This window comes from Microtus ochrogaster, chromosome 2 (assembly GCF_000317375.1).
Source record: "Microtus ochrogaster isolate Prairie Vole_2 chromosome 2, MicOch1.0, whole genome shotgun sequence".
In the NCBI taxonomy this organism is placed as follows: Eukaryota; Metazoa; Chordata; class Mammalia; order Rodentia; family Cricetidae; genus Microtus; species Microtus ochrogaster.
In genome coordinates this window covers 43,532,570-43,552,551 of record NC_022010.1, presented here as the reverse complement: position 1 = coordinate 43,552,551, position 19,982 = coordinate 43,532,570, and the positions used below count along the sequence as shown (strand labels likewise).

General features: G+C 45.2%; 1 protein-coding gene across 12 annotated transcripts in view; it reads left to right on the top strand.

The window, feature by feature from the left end:
* The window catches only part of Kalrn (kalirin RhoGEF kinase), a 609,827-nt gene that overhangs the window by 331,297 nt on the left and 258,548 nt on the right, over positions 1 to 19,982 (top strand). For all 12 annotated transcript variants that reach the window (XM_026785738.1, XM_026785749.1, XM_026785747.1 and 9 more), the window contains exons 14-16: positions 1,006 to 1,201; positions 9,762 to 9,928; positions 17,312 to 17,431. In XM_026785738.1, coding sequence (XP_026641539.1) covers positions 1,006 to 1,201; positions 9,762 to 9,928; positions 17,312 to 17,431 — 483 coding nt within the window. The remainder of the gene's footprint in view (positions 1 to 1,005; positions 1,202 to 9,761; positions 9,929 to 17,311; positions 17,432 to 19,982) is intronic.

Below are 19,982 nucleotides of genomic sequence, written 5' to 3'. Positions count from 1 at the left end.
GAGGTGTTTGTTAGCAGACAACTGGAAGCAGTTAGGTGCAGTCACTTGAGTTAAGATGTAGAGCATGAACAACTAGCCAGTCCGCGTCAGGGCAATGCTTTTATTTATTCCATGCTCAAGACTTCGTTAGCATCATTACTGCTTTCAGTAGATTATAATCTGCTGGGTTTTTCTAGAGCAGTGGTTCTCAGCCTTCCTAAAGCTGTAACCCTTTAATACAGTTCCTCATGTGCTGATCCTGAGCCATAAAACTATTCTCGTTGCTACTTCATGACTCTAATTTTGCTACTGGTATGAATCATAATGTAAATATCAGTGTTTTCTAATGGTCTTAGGTGACCCCTGTGAAAGAGTCACTCAATCCTCCCAAAGGGTTGTGACCCACAGGTTGCGAATGGAATGTTATGTATATACTCTTGGTTTGGTCACACTTTTCAGCTCTCAGCCTTTGTAATGAAGAGAGAGAATCTAGCACAATGGAACACAGTAACCAGAAGGGAAACCCGGGCTTTGATATTCGCCAGACCCTTAACTGAGACCCTGAGCCATTCCCCAGGCTTCTCTAGCCCCCAATTTTGGCTTCTGGAGTACACTAACTACTTAGCTCTGAAGGTTTCTTCATCTATGAAATATTTTATAATAACAGTTGTGAGACGATGGGTAAAGTCTTTGCAGATGGGAGAACTGGACGACTGTGTCCCTATCAAGGCGAACTTCAGCCACGCTACTCCATCTCTCTGAGTGAAGCAAGACCTGGAGACTGCCATACCGCCAGCCTGGCTGGGCCATTGTGAGGGTCATGCCAAAACTTTACAAACCGTTATTCAGTGCGCAGATGCTCACAGCCATTCATTTGCTGTTGCTATAGACATTGAGCCCTGGGGAAACCTTTGGGAAGTGGAAAGCCAGGGGTGGGTTAGTTGGTAAGGCTTTCAGCCAAGAGCTGCGGCCTAGCAGCCTCTTGTGCGCCCAGCAAGCACTATCTGATGATGCTGCTTCTCCCAGGTGACAGCAGAGCTGGATGCCTGGAATGAGGACTTGCTCCGGCAGATGAATGACTTCAACACGGAGGATCTGACCCTGGCAGAGCAGCGGCTACAGCGCCACACGGAGAGGAAGCTGGCCATGAACAACATGACCTTTGAGGTCATCCAGCAGGGCCAGGACCTGCACCAGTATATCATGGAGGTGCAGGCCTCAGGTGAGTGGCTTCTCGTTCCCTTGGCAGAAGTGAGGATGGAAGCAAAGGTCTTCCAGATTTATACCTACAGAGACAAAAAATATAAAATTTGCCTCTGTTTTAAAGAGGAAACAGAGTCGTAAGAGCTGAAGTAACTTATGCAGGGCCATCCAGGTTAGGCTGTGGGAAAGGAGAGACTAGAGCCAAAGTCTCTGGGTTCTCAGGAGGGAGTGGAAGAATCGGTGGTGGGAATTGGTGCAAGGTTTTAAAAGTGGTAGTAAAGAAACAAACCAAGAGCAGTTTGAGACCTGTAGAGTTGTTTGCTGCGGTGGGTAGTGAGCTCCTGTGCCATGGGGGGTGGTAGTGAGCTCCTATGCTATGGGGGGTGGTAGCAAGCTCCTATGCCACTCTGCCACTGATGCCTCAGTCCTGGCTCCTTCTGCTACCTCGTAGGTGGTCCCCTGATCTCTGGCTGATACTTCCCAGAATCCTTGAGTTCTGTTGTTTTTAATGACTGATCTGTAGATAAGTTTAAGTAGTGCTGATAAAAGTTTATGGGAGATCGTGTAATTTCATCACTTCTTAGGAAATCATGACATTATTTAGGGCTTTTTCTGTTCAAGAAACGTTATTCAAAATGTATGCAATAAACATGTGATTCCATTTTCTGGAACTAGAGCGAGGCAAAGCATTTCGGGGAGATAGGGAGTGCAGAGCAAAGGAAAGCACCCGTCTTTTCTCCGAGCCGTGCAATGCCGGGCTTCTGCCACCTCTCCATCCCCACATGGCCTGTTGTCATGTTCCCTGCTATCCAGGCCGAAGCAGTTGGACTGAGGCTGTCACGTCTTTAAAACACAATTGGGCTACACACCTCTGGTGGAGCACATTACCGTGAGATAGACAGAAAGCACTTGAAAGTCCAAACGAACTTTACAATATTATATTTACCTTAGCAGTCTGAAAAGCAAGCATTGTATGCTGTTCCAATGAACATCACCTTGGACCAGAGCAGGGAGAGCCCACTGAGTTCTGTTTACACCAAAATCATCCCATGAATTTCCTTCTGTGTCATAAACGGGATGCAGTTGTCTGTGAGACACAGCTCACTCTAAGTGTACAGCCCACAAAGAAGGGCTGTCCACTTGCAGTCTGCCTGGGGACTTCTCAGAACGACAGTGCTCGGGCCCACCTTCAGAGAGATGTTTGTGAATGCAAGTCTGAGTCTCTGTGCTAACAGAATCTCTGGGTAGATAGGATGTCTGTTGACATTTGAGATGCAGGGAGAGGATGGCACAGTGGTTGGTGGTCCCTTCTCCGTGGTTGAGCATCTTATCGGTGCTCAGGGGTTGGTTTACCCCTGCAGCTCCCTTTATGGCTCTCTACAGCTGGCCATGTAGCTGTGATGGAAGTCTAGAGATTCACGGTAACTAGAAGACAGGCTGGGCAGAGCAGCCCAGACGCTTGTCCTTCATCTTTCTGCGTGGTTCCTCAAATGGACACGTGTACTGATGTGACCTTCAGCAAGCCAACTTCTATCCCCAGATCCAAATACCCATGGTACCCGAAAGACTGCTGGGAGCTGGCAGCCTCTGAGGACTGCTTGTGACTGGAGGTTGGCTGTGCTTGGCATCCATCTGAAGCAGGAGGGCTGAGTGGGTGACAGTACCCTAGGCAGATGGGCTGCCCACCCCCACAATATCCTGTTCTAGATCAGAGCTTTGCTGAAGTTTGGTTGGCCTCCTCAGCCCTCTCCACTGAGACTGCCTGTTCCCCTCCGCCTACCATAGCTAGCTGTTCAGTCTGGCAGAGCCTGTGAGACAGAAAGGGAAATGGATCCTTGGGTTTTAGGAAGGCTCACTGTCTGTCTTTGCCCCTCCCTGCAGAGAAGCATCTGGGCCACTCTGAGCACAACAGGTCAGGGTCACTCTGGACCTGGGGGGAGGATGTGGGGGGAGTGGTGGATGCAGAGCAGGACTCTCTAAGGAATGCAGGATTTCAGAGATAAAGATCTGAGAATGAATTTTGAGTAAAGGTAAAAATAAACAATTGTACCAGAAAATAAGGACAATGGTCAAAATGAAGACTTTTCTCCCTTCCTGCTATATTAATGAAGGCTTATACCTGGTTATTTTAAGTAGTTCATGGAACTGAAGAATTTGCATGTGGCCAGGCAGTGGTGGCGCATGCCTTTAATCCCAGCACTCAGGAGGCAGAGGTAGGGGGATCTCTGTGAGTTCGAGGCCAGCCTGCTCAAAAAAAAAAAAAAAACAGAATTTGCATATGCTTATTTTCAGGTGTGGTGTTCATAGCATTGAGTCAGGTTTCCCAGAAGCCTCCAGTATACCCACAGTACTACCCAACGCAAAAGCCTTGGTATGAGTCAGCATCCCCTTAGGAGTTGGGGAACAGGAAAACTATCCCAGTCAGCTCCCACTCTTTCCTCACTGCAGCTCTGTCTGCTTGACCCTCAGGTTGGGTGGTGGTAGATTTTGCTGTTAGGAAAACATGCTCTCTGAATTCCAAGTCCAGCTCTGCCGCCCGAGAGCAGCCTGACTGGACATTCTCTTCCTTCTTCGTTAGACCTCAGTCTCTCTGTTTAGTCTAGCATATGGACTTGGTTTACAAATCCCAGTTCCCATTTGCCGTGGTTCAGCCTCCTGTCATGCTGATTTCTACCCAGGTCCTGTATCCAGCCAACTGTGACATTTGACCTTAGTCCTAAGACAAGAACACCATGACTTACAGACTTGTTGCTTTTGTGGTTGAAAGTATCAAGCTCCCCTTTCACGTCACGTTTTTAAGTCCGGAAAATTTCTTGTGGATGGTTAAAGAGATGGCTCAGTGGTTGAAGCACGAGGACCTGGGTTTGGATCCCAGGGCACAGTGGCACACTTTTGTGATCCTAACCCTGAAAGGAGCAGGCGGGGCAGAGAAGTAGGTGGGTCCCCATAGTTCCCTTTTTAGCCAGTCGAGGCCATCAGTGAGCCCCAGGTTCAATGAAGAGAGCCTTCTCAAAAGATAGTAGGGAAAATGATAGAGGAAGACAATCAGTGTTAATGTACAGCCTCCAAGCACGCACACACACGCGGTACAGTACACACATACATTACTGTATAGAAACACTTAAGCATATGCACACGCACAAAAATATCCTTGGCGTCTGTGTCAGTAATGCCTTGAGTTGGCTGCTCCTACTGGGAATATCAGCTCAGCGGTTGAACATTCTGTTGGTGGCAGTGAGACTTGAACCTATGACCTCACACTTGCTAGGGACGCATTCCACCTCTGTCTCTTTTAGTTTTAACTTTTTATTTGGGGACCAGTTTTTACTAAGTTGTACGGGCTGTCCTTTGACTCACTCTGTAGCCCAGGCAGATCTTACACCTGCTATTCTCTTGTCTCTACCTCCTAAATCTCAGGGATCACATGTCTGCACCACCAGGATTTAATGGAAATACATACTTAAAGTGTGCTTGTGGAGAGCCTCCCGCAGCATGCAGGCTAAGCGCACAAATGTGAGAGGAAGCACAGGGGTGAATGCCAGTTATTCTTCCCACCTGTGTGTCCTGGAACTTGTCATCCTATCTCCCCAAAGCCTCGCCTTTCTCTAAGGAAAGGCGATATACAACATGCAGTTTTGGTGAGGATGCAGTGAGGTCACACAAGAGCATGGAAGTGGTCCAGCTAGGCACGAGGTATCCAATGGCATGCTTGCATTCTAGCCCACGGAGCATCCTATTGGGATTGCTTGGTTTCCAGTAGCTACTTGAGCCACGTGAGTGAGGTCTTTCCACACAGCAGCCTCTAGCACAGTGGTTGTGTCTTATTCATAGCGAATGCTCAATGATGACATTTGCTAAATTAAACAAGAATGAACACTGGTGTGGGTGGGACAAATGAAGGCAAAAATAATAGACCACAAGTCATTTTCTCTGTGCCATAAATGGAAAGGAAGTGCAAAGCCTGTTCTTTTTCAGAATGAAAAGCTACTCTAGGTTTAGCAGGGATGGGAACTATTGGCACTGAGAAGAAAGGAAAAGAATCTTAACAGAAGCCAGTGGTGCAAAACAGATCCACACATTGAGAGTCACCTGGGGAACACTTTAAAATACCGGTGTCTGGGCTTCACTGCCTGGGAGTCATCCTCGGTTGGTCTGCAGTGGGCTTAGACTGTCCTTAAGCTTCTGTGCTGAGGTTGACAACACTGATCTAAAAAATATGATTAAAAAATGGCCCAGAAGCCGGGCGATGGTGGCGCACGCCTTTAATCCCAGCACTCGGGAGGCAGAGGCAGGCGGATCTCTGTGAGTTCGAGACCAGCCTGGTCTACAGAGCTAGTTCCAGGACAGGCTCCAAAGCCACAGAGAAACCCTGTCTCGAAAAAACCAAAACAAAAAAAAAATGGCCCAGAAAGATGAGTGGCTGGGGTGGAGGGAAGAGAAGATGTCTTCTAGCTGAGGCAAACACTGTCTGTAAGAACAGAAACAGCTGAGAGCCTTCTGGGTCTGGTGGTTTAGCCAGGGATGCCCAACTCTGGCCCCTAACAGAGTTGTCTTTTTTCTTGAGAAAATTAAAGTGATGGTGGAGGCTGGGATTGTCACTCAGTGGCAGAACACTTGCCTCATGTGCACAGTCCTGGGTCCAATTCTAGCTCCACAAAAACAATAGTAAGATAGTACTATGACCTACAGAGAGCCACTTGATTAGCCGTGACCTGGAGCATGAACGCAGAGTGCTCTAAACTGAGTATAGAATGAAATATCTGCTTCTTGGGCTGTGGCTGCTGTCATCCTGTCTAGTGCTTATGAACCCTGATTGTCGTTAGCCTTTCCTCGGGGCCTTTATGAATATCTAATGGCCAAGTTCCAGCCAGCCAGAGATTCTAGGCCTGTGGTGTTCACAGGACATGGTGGTTTTCAAAGGTTCTCCAGGTAAACCCAGTGTGAACCATGGAGAAAACATTAATCTAGTAACATTCAAAACACCATAGTGTATGGCAATATACATTGAGCAAGTACATGAATGCCCATCATTAGATTTTGTATGTGTAAACTGTTTAGCAGTTTCCTCGGGAATCAGCACTATATTCTCATTAATGTCCCTCAAGTAAAAAGGTCACGGTGGAAAACGAGTATTTGGAGCTGACAGAAGTGCCAGACACCATATATACTATACCTAGTCCTTGCTGCAGTCTTCAGTTATGATTCCCATTGCACAGATGAGGAAAACAAGGCTTGGGACAGGGCACAGAGCCCAGACTATTACCATCAGTAAGTTTCAGAGCGTAGCTTCAAACCCAAGTCTGAAGCTACTCAGAGCTCTCCACAGGCTACACAAACCCACTTCATCCCTAAAGAGGCCTGCTCGCTCACTGGCCAGAGCTGGGCATGAGTAATATGAGCCGAGCACACAGTCAGAAGAGGCAGTGATGGGGCTGGAGAGATGGCTCAGTGGTTAAGAGCATTGCCTGCTCTTCCAAAGGTCCTGAGTTCAATTCCCAGCAACCACATGGTGGCTCACAACCATCTGTAAAGAGATCTGGTGCCCTCTTCTGGCCTTCAGGCATACAGACAGAATATTGTATACATAATAAATAAATAAATAAATAAATAAATAAATAAATAAATATATATATTTTTTTTTAAAAAAAAGAAGAGGCAGTGATGAACGGAACAAACTTGGCCCTGACATCAGAGAGCCTACATTCCAGTCACGGGATGAGCACGGTCTAAGAAGTCACCTTTGAGGGGCAATCAGTCCAGGTCCCTGTAGGGGGACATTGAAAAGAAATCTTAAAAAGAAAAATAAAATTAAAGACAAATATATCCACTCCGTGATGACCAAAATGAATAAGTAACTCTTGTCTTTCTGCATTATTACTGAGCCCCTAAGCAGGACAGCTAGGTCTGACGTCAAATTGAGGGCAGTGTTGACAAGAACAAAGTCTACCCAGGGAACATCTGGATACTTTCCTGTCACCAGCTGGCTTTAGCTGAACTCACACCAGCGAGAGCAGGGGAAGGAAGAGTGTGGAATGGGCTCCTCTGCATGTGGTGAGGATAAGCCCTTATGGTCCTCTCTTTGTTCTACCTGTAACTGAGGAGGTGCAGTCAACATTCCCTTACCCCTGCATTCCCTGCCTTCATCACATAAGACCGCAACACACAAGCAGAATTGCACAGCTTGGGTCTTGGGGTACTGGTTCTCAGTGACATGCTGAGCAAGCATCCCTGCTGAGTTTCTAACTTTGAGCAGCCATTCACATGTGATGAGAGAGACAGGGTTCACCCCCTGCCTGCCAAAGAAAGAGGGAGCCCAGTATATTGAAGACTAGAGATGCGACAGAGGAAGATGAGCTGGAACAGAGCCAGACTGTAACTTCAGTGAAGCAGAGATGGAGCTGAAATTGCATTTGCAGAAAGTCAGCGTAGGGTCGGAGGTCATCCCCACTCCCCCGCCGAGCCACGAGGAGTAGAAATCGCTCTGATTCTTCTTTCTATTTCATCCCAAGAGATGTTCTACCTGCCGCACCCCCCTGGTAACTGAAAATAGCAACCAGAGGGGGTTGGCTGCCAAAAGAACAAGCCGTTCTTTTCCGTCTCCCACAGATATTTCAGGAGCAGGGACTTGGAATTATGAAACTCACAGAAAAAAAAATAAACATGAAGAGATACTGAAATTATTATCATGTAACACCAGAAAATATTTTTTCCCACTCTCCCATATTGTCCTTATATAAAACACTATTTTTTGCCTCCAGAAATGAATTTTCCCCCATGTGGGCAGACGCGCCTTGTGCTTCCCAGATGCAGATGCAGGCGTGTGGGTGGCAGGGATGGGTTTCTGATGGTATGCCAGGGTAATGGAGGCATCTCCCAGAGATGATTGATGTTGTAGGTGGCCATATGTTGAGTTTGATGTGCTCCTTTGGGATCTTAGCTGCTGGGATTTTAATATGAACCCCATTATTGGTTGGGTCCCTAGTCTGCTGTATCTCACACATGATGTAAGTAGGCATCAAGACCACAACTGCTTTGGGTCAGAGACTACAAGATGAGAAACCTGAGAAAAGATGTGGGCTGAACTCTAAGGCTACTTGGCCAGGTAGAGTCAAGGATCAGAACTGATGGGAAGTCCTGAGTCAGAATTACCCCGGGGCTAAGAACCAGGCCAGGCTGAACTCTCCAATAAGTAGACAACCAATCATGAGCAGCATGGGTCACAGTTTGCATCCTGGACAGGAACCAAGACGCGTGCGTGTAAGACTGGAAGTTGTAAGTCCGAGGTTAGAGATGGAACTAACAAACCCATGGAACAAGGGGTCAGGTCTATACTTGTGTAAACATTGTTCTATATTGGCGGTGTGTGTGTGACATGTACACCATAGCCACATGTGTAGGTGACAGACACCTAATGTGCATCGTCTCATTTAGCTGTGCAGTGTGTGTAGGAGGTGGGTAGCTGTGGAAAATACCAGCTTCTGAGACTTACGGTGACATGCTCAAGATCAGGATTCTAACTCAGGACTGGGTCTAGAGCGAGTACACATTCTCTCTGGATTTTGCAAGCTAAAAACAAAAGACGAAACAAAACAAAAGCCACTAAAATTCTAGCCACCAGTAAGGGAAAGAAATGGCTTTATCAGTAACCCTACTGAAGCCAAAATCCATTAGAGGCAGGCTGTCTTGGACCCTGCCGGTGATAGGTAAACAGAACACTGGATGAACAGAGAAGAAAGCAAGCAAGTCTGTGCTAAAGTGTCAGGAGAGGAATCCAGAAAGGGCAAGGTGGGAAGGTGACCAGGACAGAGATGTAACTTTGGCTGGCGGGTACTGATTGTCATGCCCATTACAAGCTGGCTGTTTGTCTTGGTTGGGTGCTATGTTCATAAACCCTGGAAACACGAATCAGCAAGTGACTGGCCTTGGAACTGCTTTAAGTCAGTAGAACAGTGAGCAAGCTCCATGTGTGGGCAAAACGTAAAGCTGGCAGATTTTCTGAATGAATAATGTTCAGTGTCCCTGTGTTATTGTTGGGAATATTTATTGTGTCTATTTGGAATGTAGCATTGATTTCTTAGGAGATCTAAGTAGTTACTTTCATCTAACCATAAATGATAGCTAAGCAGTTAAAATAGAATATGCCCTTGGCAGGAGTTCCTGAGACAGGGTCCTTTTGATTGGGCTTTATCATTTCCGAGATGGTTCAGAAGTTTGCTTAAGGGTCTGGGTGTTGATAAGTCTCCATATAGGTGCCACCAGGCACTGTCTTGCCTAGGATGGGCTTCCAGAGTTGCAGCGCCCTCTCTCCTGTTTATGAAAAGGAACTGGTCTTGTCGTTATTGAAAATTGCTTCCTGAACAAAGGATTCATTCATTCTAAAGAGTCAGCATGTTCCTAGCATCCTAAGCAAGGACTAATTGCAGGATCTGTCCAGCTGCACCGAGAGCTCTGTAGAGGTTGGGAGAGGGCCAGTAATGGCCGCTCCCAAAGTCCATCTTTCTTACATAATTAAGGCAATGTTGTCATCACCGTGCAGCCTGGTTTTTAAATGCTTGCAATTTTGTTTTTTTGAAAACCAGGAATTGAGTTAATCTGTGAAAAGGACATTGACCTGGCAGCTCAGGTGCAGGAATTGCTGGAGTTTCTCCACGAGAAGCAGCATGAACTGGAGCTCAATGCGGAGCAGACTCACAAGCGGCTGGAACAGTGTCTCCAACTGCGGCACCTTCAGGCCGAGGTCAAACAGGTGAGTCCAGTGGGACAATGGCTCAAACTTTAAATGCATTGTTCCTGTCCCATCCTATAATCTAGGAACACTACAGAGGATTGTTGGTGTTCTCTATTGAATTATTCTCTCCTTTCCCATGCTCGATTCTGTCACATATTCAGTGAGAAATAAAAATTCTTTCTCAGTGAACATACTCCACTGTTGAGCCAGGTTGATCTCCTTGAGGCACCTCTGGGCCTGGCCCAGCTCCTGACACAGAGTTGGTGAGTAATGACCAAGTAGTAGCAATTATGATTGTTTCCAAGGTGTTCTTAAAATAACACTTTTAGGAACTGGAAATATTGGGTAAAGTGATTGTTACACAAACATAGGCAACTGAGTTTGGATCCCCAGACCCCACAAACGAAGCAGCCGGAACATTGTGCATCCACAGAGCAAGGATGGGGCAGGGGCAGTAGGGATGGGCAAATCCTTAGAACTCACTGGCTCACCAGTCCAGCTGAGCCTTTGAGTTCCCAGTACAGTAAGAGATCTTATCTTAGGAAGCAGTGTGGGGGCTGGAGAGATAGTGCTCAATAGTTAAGAGCACTTGTTGCTCTTGAGGAGAACCCATGCTCAGCTCCCAACATCCACATGGAAAGTGGAGAGAAACTGAGAAAGATACCAGACATCAGGCTCACACATATGTTTTCATATACACACACACATACACACCCCCTCACAGCCACAATCACCCATGTACACATGTGAATACATACATATATATCATACAAGAATATTTTCTTGCCATTAAAAAATTAATGTTAAGGGCAGAGGACTTTTATCTGCACAAGGTTTCATACTGAGCATTTTACCCAAGGATGTTGCTAAGACTTCCAGAGATGTATACACAGTGACCCAGTTGTAAATGTTGCTATCGTAAGCAGACTAAGTAGCAGTTATTGTAAACGGTGGATGGAGGCTTCTCCTGAACAAAGTGAGGTTGAAGAAGTAAAAACATTAAGAGTTCTACTTCTCTGGGCCCTTTCTGTGTCCAGCAATCTTTCCAGCTTCTCTCTGAGGCAGACACTATTTCTGTTCCTCAGATGAGGCACAAAAGACTAGAGGGTCCCCCAGACAATGGTCACAACAAGGAAAGAGAATACCATTACCCTCCCGGAGTCCAGGAATGCCTTTCTGCAGAGCAGACGCCATCTTACTTCAGTGACTGCTACTGTCTGCTCCGCCCCCATCTAAGGGGACTCACTGTCCTGCTTCTTGGGGCCAAGCTCCTCCTCCAGAATTATTCTAGATGGAGAAGCGTCTTCTACACTTAAAACATTTTTTTTCTTCTATGCAGTGATGACTGGAGCTTAGATTGAAATCAGCTAAGTTGGCATAAGCATGTCGTCTCATTTAACTATAGCTCAGTTGCTTACATTTAGGATGGCCCTGGCTGATGCGTGTGCCACACTTGTTATAAGGTTGTTGTTTTGGGGGAAATGATCTCCACTCCCCCTCTCTTCCAGTCAGCAATCAGCAGGAGCCTACACACGTGTGCACTGAGGACCCAGGAGTCACACCCCTGTCTTGTCACTGAGCCATCCAGACTTTCTCACCCTAGTCACACCAGGGCCCCACCTGTTATTCATATGGAGAACAGTAACATGCATATACATTTTAACACTCTCAACAGTCATGGCAGGCGCATGATTTTCATATGGAAGAAAAAGAAAGATCCAGCTTTTTGAGAATGAGCCCTTGCGGGAAAGTATTGTCTGTAAGTGAGAAACCTGAGGTACTGGAGGATGAAAGCACAGCCCTGGCCTTTGGAGTGGTTAGCTAGAACTTGCACCTCCAAAATCCAAGGTTTTCCTCCACAGAGTCCCACCACCACCCTGCACATGCAGAAGCTGTAGAAGGAACCAGCAGTAGAACCCAGTCGGGCTTCGGTGGCCTCATCATGTCTAAGAAGATGGGCTGGGGTAGCCTGGGCTCAGGGATAGCCTAGGTTTCACAGAGATGGCTCTGCTTGAGGTCAGCAGGGCTGCAGCATGTCAGAGTCTACCCATGAGCCCATACCTGGTCATTTCATGAGCAGCGGCTGACAGGAAGGAACTTTCAAACCAAGTGGAGAGCGGAGAGTTGGACTTTGAAGAAAATCTGAAAGTTTTGTTTTTGTTTTTGTTTTATATATTGTTCCAGGATCAATGGACTGATATCTGCATGCATTCCCACTCATAATCTCATGAATGAGAGTACAGATGTAGGTATCTCTCAGACATATGGCATGGATGACCCATAGGGGAATCTTAGTTCAAATTTGCATGATGAATGCTCTTGAGAGACAGAGGCAGGTGGATCTCTCTGAGTTCAAGGCCAGTCTAGTCTACAGAGAGAGTTCTAGGACAGCCAGGGCTACACAGAGAAACCTTCCTCAAAAACAAAAACAAACAAACAAAAAAGAATGAACATCCATCTAACTCTCACGAAACCCACAGCGGCCTTCCCTAAGGACGGCAGTCCTTGACAGCTCCAGGGCTTTGCCGCTTGGTTAAGCCACCACCCATCAGGTTTGTTTCCCTGTCAGTACAAGCTCTTTCCTCAAGGATCCATCTGTCCCAGTTTCAGAGGGAGCATTTGCGTCTGATGGAAATTGGTGGAGCAGGAAATACTGATTTCTAAGCTGTTGACACTTGGAAAAGGGAACTAATTTAGATGTCAGTATTGATCAGTGAAGCTAAGTTCAGATGCAGGCTGGAGGGGAGGGGAGGGGAGAGAAGAGGAGGGGAGAGGAAAGGAGAGGAGAAGAGAGGAGGGAGAGAGAGAGGGAGAGAGAGAAAAAAAGAGAAAGATATTAAAGTGCCATTAATGAGGCCGAGAATAGGAGGGAACAATAGTGTATTATGATAGAGCTCTGTTGTCGGAGCTCATAGATTAAAGGTTAGATTTAGATTTGACTGATGTGGCCATCATAATCTTCAGTGTAGTTACCTGGAAATTATACTAAGGTGAAGCTTTGAAGAATGAAGAATTCATAGACATTGGACTGAAATTTATCCTCAATTAATCCACACAGATGCAGTTGATAACGCCACCGATTTCTTCCTTAGTGAGTACATGTATCTATGATAGGCAGTATGCACTCCTGAAGAAAGGCAGACCTTCCAGGGAAACAGCTGCGCTGATTACAGCACATGAGCCACGTTCCCAGGCCACCCACATGCCCCTCAGATTACTCTCCAGACCCCATGGAATTCTCCTGTCTCTTCCAGCAAAATTACTACTTGTGGTAAAGATGACCTCACACGCATCAGATAAATTCATGATGTTTGGGGAGGTAGATGACCTAATGGTTTGAAATAGAATGCATTTCCATATGTATTCCTGCACAGCACTGTATTTAACATGAAATGAGCTAAAATGCTTTTGTAGAATATTGGTTTGTTCCTCTGGGCCAAAATCTGGCCAGAATTTGCTTATGATCAGGGTAGACACTCAAAACAAAGAAAAAGATATTAGCTTGCCCTTATACTTCTGTGATGAATATCGTGTTCAGTTTTGATGACTGTGTATCAGGGTTGGTAAGGAGCTGGGGCAGCGCCAAGTGAGAGGAACAAAAGGACATTGTTTCCAAACGGAGATAATTAAGAAGACGAAAGGAATATGGACACAGCCTATAAAACCATAAATGATGAACACATACAACCTCATGAACTTTCAGAACTAAGGAATTCTGAAGGTAGACATCTAAGGAGCCAAGAATTTATTTTGTGGCTGGAGTTGCAGAACTAACTATACCTCAAGAGAGGTCATCTACGGCAACAGTCCAGTCGGTTGCCTTGAGAACAGCTTTCTGGTAGGTATGAGCTGGAGAATGGTCGTCTGTTGGCCATTTCGCCAACCTGCAAGAGAACAGTCTTGGCTGCCCAGCTCAGGGCATCCTCACTTGCAGATTGCCGTTGTCTTCTCCTGGTTTTGATTTATCTGAGCCCCCTTTGGCCTGGGGAAATAATAGGCCTGTATTTTTGGCTCTCTCACAAAGCAAAGAAAGACTATGCTGAATTCTTGGCCTAGCCCTTCCGTTCCCAAACAGAAGTTTTCTTCCCAGTCTCTGGTGTCTACACACTCAGTTTCTTTCTGAAACCCTATGGTTGCAGGGATGATCTTTGGGTTTTAAAGAAGTGGGAAGTGTTAGAGCAGGAAATAGATAAAGATATCTATGGCTATTAAAGTCTCAGATACTTTCTCCTTGCCATGATAAAATATCCTGGCAAGAGCTACTTGCAAGAGGAAGGGTTTCTCCTGGTCTACAGTTCTAGGAAGATGCAGTCTGTCATGGTGGGGAGGACATGGCAGCAGGCAGAAAAGGCGTGCTGTCAGAAACATCAGCACTCAGGAAACTTAAAAGTGGGTCACTGTTTAAAGCCTTGAGGGCTACCCACTCCATGTGCCACTCCTCCCGAACGCTCTGGCGGGAACCATCTTGGAACTAAGTGTTCACACTCACAAGCCTGTGGAAGACACTTTACACCCAAACACTAGCCCAGTAAGTACATTGTTACTGCAGCTGATCAGTGTGAAATCTTACTGTTATGGTTTGAAAAAAATGCTTTTACCTTATGGGTTTTATTTTTAGCCTAGCCTTTTTGTTCAGTGAAGGAAAACATACACATTTTACAGGTGAGAACACTGACCTTTGATTAAATGATGTCTCCAAAATCACCGCTGGATACTAATAGAACCAATATTTTCTCATTTTAGTTACAATATTTCTGCTACCACCTAGTGCACACTTGGATGCTCAAGGGATAATAACTAACAAATTTAACAAGCCAGGAGGATAGGAAGAGCCTCATAATAAAAAGCTGTACCAACAGTGATCTGAGCCAGGTGTGGTGGCGCACACCTTTAATCCCAGCACTCAGGGACGTAGAGGCAGGTGGAGTTCTGTGAGCTCAAGGACAGTCTGGTCTACAAAGTGAGTTCCAGGACAGCCACAGCTACAACAGGGGAACCCTGTCTCAAAAAGACAAAAATCAAAACAACAGTGATCTGAGTACAAAGAATAATGATACTAACCCAAGAAATTGATCTGACATCAAAATGATGCCAACAAGTTCATTTAAATAACTGAATACAGTTAGATGACCCTTCTTTCTTTTTGGGAGAATTATAACTGAAGAATCGTAGCACTACCCATATTTGCTTCAAACTGCAAATCAAAGCTAGCACAACGCAATCAAATGTCATCAGGCTTAACATTTCCTGGTATGTTGCATCAGCTCTGGGCTGCCAAAAGGAAAGAGAGGGTTTTCTAGACACAGACTAGACCACTGGGGTTCAGGGAAGTTAAGTGACTTTGCTAAGGAAGGCACATAGTCAGGCTTTCTGACCTCAGGAAAAAAAATAGAAGTGTGCTGCTTCTGTTCATTGTGCCAGCTCCACTTCCAGAACTGACTCAGTGCTTGGTGTCAGTGGGATTAAAGTCGTGACTATAAACTTCTGTGCATTTTCCCAAAGTCAAATCTTTAGTACTCTAAAATTCTAGAATGCCTTTATAAAGAGCATTTTGGCATTGCAGGTGAGCAAGAGTATGTTACAGTTTACTTAAGATACTCAGTGGGATGCTGGTAAATAAGTGTTCTCACCACCATAGTTACAACTGATGTGGTTAGAACTCGAGGAAAATATTCTATCAAAGGTTCCAGAGTATTAGACTAACCTTGACTTGTGGTAGGTACCCTTGCAGAAGGTATTTTGATGACACCCACAAATGAGCCTCCAAAGCAAGCAGAAAGCGGTGAAACATAGTAGAGGGACATAGTTCAAAGTATACAATATGGGCTTCATTCTTTAAAGAGACAAAGAACTTGGCCATGCAGTCTGTGAATGCATGTACCCAGATTAACAGGCAGCTTTTAAAGTCATTAGCACCTCTCACCAGCCAGCCACAGTCTACCAGGGACAACAAGGATTTTACACATGCATGCCGAATGGTTATTTCCTGCAGCTAATTACAGATTGGCATCTCATCCACAATCTGCCGGATTGGCCATGAGTTAACAATTCCGTCCAAATCACGCAGCTCCAGCAGGATTTATCTCTCGTGTTGTCTATGCACAAAAGGCATCACTCAGTTTCTGCTTGGGAATGAACTTTGCAAGATACCTATGAGAGTTACAGGAGACCAGGCGTAGCATTTTCCAGTTGTTCAGCAAGAAAATGAAGGGAAGTAAAGAGCTTAAGAACAAACCTGGAATAGGTTGCAGTGTCTTCTCCTTTACGAGGAATGACATATGGATGCTATTCACCAATTTTAAAATTTCAGAACTTTTTTTCCTCACCGAGCAAGCTTCCCTGGAAAAGAAGATGCTTGGCAGTGTTCTAGTGACCACACACCAGGTAGCTCCAGAGCCTACGTCTTCCCTTTGGATTGGTTATTTGTGCTTATCCTGATCATTGCAATGTTTCTAGGCCCTGGAAGGCTCTTGACTCCCTCTCTCCTGGTACTCCCCACTGCAGGTGTCTTCCCCTCCACCATCCTCTGTACTTAATAGGAAACATGAAAGTTATATTCAAACCACTGGGTAATTTAATTTGGTTATACTTGGCTTTCCCTTTGAAAATTATCTGTTGTGTGAATTTTTGTCGCTTTCTCTTTCCTTCCTTGGAGCTGTTGGCTCCCTCAAGCTTATATGTTCTTGTTATAAGGCGGAGGCAGTGAGGAGCTGCTGCTCACATGTGACTTGGGGAATCTTCATTACTCTCAAAACATTGCTAGGCAGCAGCTAATATGTGAACTGTGTGAGATTAGAATTTGATTAGAAGATTGCTCTAGACTTTGGGGAGTTCACATTTTTAAGAGGGAGGTAAGTATAGGTTGAAATAACAGAAAACTCATTCTGTGGAAGCCACATTAAAGTGATACATGGTGGCACAGTCATACTGGGGGAAGGAAAGATTGTTTCTAACAGGAGAGGTGAGGACAAACTCAAGAAGTAGTTTGAACTGGACCCTTTTAAAGCAGGGAAAGAAAGATTTGGGGAAAGGATATGATCAAAATAATACTGTATTTATTTCAATAAGTAAAAACAGAAAGAAAAAGATGCCAACAATTGGAATTTAATTATACCATCTGCTCTAAAAGATCTTTAGACATGCATAATGTTAATTTGGTGGGGGCACCGGGACAACAGGGTCATGCAAGGAGGAAGTGACATGTGGAGCTGAGAATAAAGCTGGTACATAAAGCACATGGCTTATGACAGCAGACACTGGGAAGACCTAGGCGATAAGCATTCCGGATCCTTTCTGTCCTCTCTTTAGCAAAGAATGGAAGATAGCCCTTCATAGGGAAGGCAACAGCTCTGGAGAAACTGCAGAGGGCCATTCACCTGTGTGCTTCTCCAAACTCCCTAGGTTCTGGGATGGATCCGCAATGGAGAGTCAATGCTCAATGCCAGCCTGGTCAATGCCAGCTCTTTGTCGGAGGCGGAGCAGCTGCAGCGGGAGCATGAACAGTTCCAACTAGCCATCGAGGTAACACCCAGATCTGAATACATTGTCTTCTGCTCCCCTTTTTGACTCTGGGCCTAGGTGGGATGGCTGTCTTAGATGCCACCATTCCCACAGGTGGTGGCATAGTGCAGGCACCTCCTTCACACTCAGGTATGCAGAGTGCAGGTGTCTTTCTGCCCCGAGGTATCAGGAGAATCTTTGCTGCTCGTGGTGCCTTAAGGCCCTGGTGCAGTGAGATTTTTACCTATTACAAACCAGGCATCAGGTGAAAAATGCAAACAAAGGCTTCCAATTGAAGACAGAAGTGAGAATAGGCAGGTGTGCAAGGCAATAGTAAAGTGGAATAAGGCTTTTAAACACGTGGATTCTAGGTTAAAATTTGGCTCTTGACAGGGACCACAACAGACTGTACCATATAGTTTACATGGTGCAAGTGGCTGTTCAGTAATGCCAGCAAAGGCCATATTTGAAGAATAAACTGCAACTCAAAATTTACCAACTGGGGCTTCTTAAAATTTAAAAGAAAATTCCACTGAGGATAAAGTAATGTTGCCTTGCTTTAAATAATACCTTCAATTATCTCCTACTAGGACCTTCTTCTCCCAGAGTGGTATCTGAGAAAGAATAAAAATAGGGCATGGAACTATATTAAAAACAAAATAAGTTCAGCACCACTGGGGAAAGAGACGAATAAAAATCTCAGCTACTTATTATATGTGGTTCAGTGTAGAACTTCGCCTGTTTCTGAGTGTGTGGAAACTATAAAGGGGCTATTTTCCTTTAAAATTACCACTAGCAAAACTTTTTACGTAATGATGGCAGAAAAATAATGAATTTTAACCATCTGTGCTCACAAATGTCTTTTAATGTAACAATTCAACTGATTGCTAGCCCTTTGTAAACTAATAGTATTGAATTCAGCCATTTAATTTTCCAGAAGCCATCTTATGTGCATATAAACATAGCATTAAGATGAATGATTTGTTTCCATTAGATACTTGGTATCTTCTTAGGAACTATTGTTAGCCTGTAAATGCTGTCCCGGATTTGAGATTGAAAAGCAATCAGTGTGTTGCACATAAGAGCATAAGCAAATCACTTGCTACAGAAGAGTTACCCAGAAGCAAAGAGTTGTTGGTTTTTTGTTATATCTCTGTTACAGTTTACTTGCACTCCCCAAATCAATAGTGGTGGAGCTCCTCAGGAGACACCTAGATTGGGGTTATGATCAGGTACTTAGTGGTCAAGTGTCTATAGCAGTGGTTCCCAAACTGTGGGTTAAAACCCCGTTGGGGCTCAAAAGACCCTTCACAGGGGTCGTATATTAGATATCTACATTATAATTCATAACGGTAGCAAAATTACAGTTGTGAAGTAACTACAAAATAATTGTATAGGGGTCACCATAGCATGAGGAACTGTGGTGAAGGATTGCAGCATTAAGAAGGTTGAGAACCACTGGTCCACAGGTTTGGGCAGCCATGAGTGTTAGGCAACAGACTAGGGGCATGATAGAGAGTTGTGGGGGATTTCAACAGAGATGAGTCTTGGTCTTCTTCCTCTTTGGATAAGAATATTTGGGTTGGGTGATTACACTCCCAGTTTCTTACTCAAATATCTGACAAGCTGGGCTAAGTGTCACAGCACACTAAAGTGTCTCGGTGAGCCATGAGAAAGAGTGGGTAAATGTTTCCACAGTGTACTGAAATACTAAACTCTGTATGGCTGTGCATACAGTACATGTTCGTTTAGGGAGAGGCTGCATTGTTGCCTAGTCGAGCCTGACTGAGTAGAAATGTCTGCTAGCCACTCCCAGGCTTTTGTGGAATTGATGCTAGGGTTGATGTCTGTGATCTCAAGGTTAGCAGAGCAGGTAGAACTATTAGAACATTGTAACGGCTTAAATGAACTCAGACAAAATTGTAATAATATATACAGCTTTAATTGGGAAATAGACTTACAGAACCAAAAGTTCCAGCAGAGCACAGGAAAACGGAAGGGAAGGCGGGGAGCACGCCTGCAATCTTTATAAGTAAAAAATATCCTCGGGGGACCCCGCCCCCTGCAAGCAAGGTGATTGGCTGAGTCTTCCCTACAGAACATCTTGGTAATGGAAGGTCATCAGGTTGTGGTATAGCTAGATAAACAAGGAGTGCAACCAGAATTGTTCCTATGCTCCTTCTCCAGACAGCCTATGGTCCTCTGTAAACTAAGTTTAGACTGGGCTTTGCATCAAGATAAAAATATGTCAGAGAGGATGTAAGCAATGTTTTTTTTAGACAAAGGCTCCCTATGTAGGCCAGGCTGACCTTGAACTCACTATGTAGCCCAAGTAGGACTCAAACTCTTGGCTGTCCTAATGTTCAATCTCTCAAGTGATGGGACTACAGGCATGTACAACTACACCTGGCCAGATGCAAGCCACTTTAAAGGGAGTGTAAGTAGCCTGGTGTGGCTTTTTCTGTGTGCCGGTGTTACTACAGGCCTTTGTGCTGATTGCTGGAAGGTGAGGCAGGAGTATAATTTGCCTTCATAGGAAGGAAGGAAGGAAGGAAGGAAGGAAGGAAGGAAG